Source organism: Propithecus coquereli, unplaced genomic scaffold (genome assembly GCF_000956105.1).
Source record: "Propithecus coquereli isolate 6110/MARCELLA unplaced genomic scaffold, Pcoq_1.0 Scaffold133, whole genome shotgun sequence".
Lineage (NCBI taxonomy): Eukaryota > Metazoa > Chordata > Mammalia > Primates > Indriidae > Propithecus > Propithecus coquereli.
Window position 1 is genome coordinate 1,476,563 of NW_012137525.1, and position 1,740 is coordinate 1,478,302.

Here is a 1,740-nt window from a genome sequence, read left to right on the forward strand (position 1 = left end):
TTAGATTATTTTCTGTACCTATATATACAGATATACTTATGCAGGCTCTCATGGATCTATCATCTGGTAATTTGATAACCTTGGAATTTCTAAATTCCTCAGTACTTAAGGAATATGGAGTCTGTAACTCTGCCATTGCATGCATACTTGCTTATATGTTATCTTGAATTTATTTCTTCCTATTTCATATATGTGTGTCTTGTCTCCCCTAGGAAGAATTATAAGTTTCCAAAGTATAAGAATCATGTCTTATACTTTCTTTTTTTTTTCTTATACTTTCTTAAACCCATCTATAGGATTAATAATTACTTATGGATTAATTTTTCCTTTCTCCTATAAGGGGCAAAGCAGAATGGCAAAGCAGCTGAAGAGTTGTTAGTAGCATGCCTGCTTTTTCATTTCCTAGTGGAGAGAGAATATGGAACTTTGCAGAGAAGTGAAAAATTAAGTGAGAGGGTGCTTAGAGTGTCCTTTGACAAAGAGGTATACTTCTTAAATGTAGCATATTTTGAAGTTACTAAAAGAGTGGAAAATGGGGCATAAATTTGGAAATGCATAAAATAATGTTTTAAAATGAGAATTTTAGTGATAAAATTTCCTTTTATTTTAAACGTGATTTTCTGATATATTTTAATATTTTAATATTAGGACTCGCTGATTCTTGAGAAGAGTCAAAACTGGAGTTCTCAAAAAATGGACCACATTCTGATTTGCTGTGTTTGTCTTGGAGATAATAGTGAGGATGCTGATGAAATAATTCAGTGTGACAATTGTGGCATTACAGTCCATGAAGGTAATTTTGCTTTGTTTTGTCTCCTTTTAGAAATGGCTGGTTCATATTATGTTTAAATAAATAAAATCAGCTGTTTCACATTTGTTCTATTTAAGGCTTTTCTGTAATATTTAATGGTGTTTCAACTGAAATAATAAATAACTGAATCCTCACAACTGCGATGGGTGCGATATGGTCATCTTAACTTGAAATACATTTTTAAATAATTAAGGTAGAAATATTATTATATGTAAATCTAGTTTTTAAATAAAATTCAGAAGTAGGAATAAGTTTAGTGTGTTAGTCCAACAGAAAGTATTCTTAGAAAACTTACATTCTAAGTCTATTGATTTTTTTACAGTTTCTTTTTTCATAGTTATACTTTTTAATTTTGAATTTGGATGAATTTGTAGAGGTCATCTGAAAAGGAGCTGCTCTAATAAATTGAAAATATTCTTTTCCCTATTATGATTTTTAAACCTTTTTGTTATTTTTTTTCTTAAATATTTTGACAAAATTTCCCACTTATAGAAAAGTTACAAGAATAATACAAAGGCTTCTCATATAGTCTTCACTCAGCTTTCCCAAATGGTAACATTTTACTATATTTGTTTTATCTTCTCTGTCCCATAACAATCTTTTCCTCTCTATGAAAGTAAACTGTAGACATAATGTTCCCCTTTACCCCTATATACTTTAGTGTGTGTTTCTTAAGAACAAGGGCATTCTCTTACATAACCATGTAATTATCAAAGTGTTAAAATCAGCATTGATGGAATACTCTTATCTAATCTACAGACTGTATTCAGATTTTGTCATTACTAGCAAAATAAAATCCAGGATCATGTATTGTATTTGGTTGTCATGTCTGTTTAGTTACCTTTAATCTGAAATAGTTCCTGAGTCTTTGTGTTTCATGCCATTGACATATTTGAAGAATATAGGTCAGTTTTTTTAAAATAAAATGT

The 1,740-nt window shown here is 29.6% G+C and overlaps 1 protein-coding gene across 1 annotated transcript in view; it reads left to right on the forward strand.

Annotated features, from left to right (window-relative positions):
• PHF14 (PHD finger protein 14) overlaps positions 1-1,740 on the forward strand; it is a 106,782-nt gene that overhangs the window by 30,206 nt on the left and 74,836 nt on the right. The window contains exon 6 of the mRNA XM_012638736.1: positions 649-793. Coding sequence (XP_012494190.1) covers positions 649-793 — 145 coding nt within the window. The remainder of the gene's footprint in view (positions 1-648; positions 794-1,740) is intronic.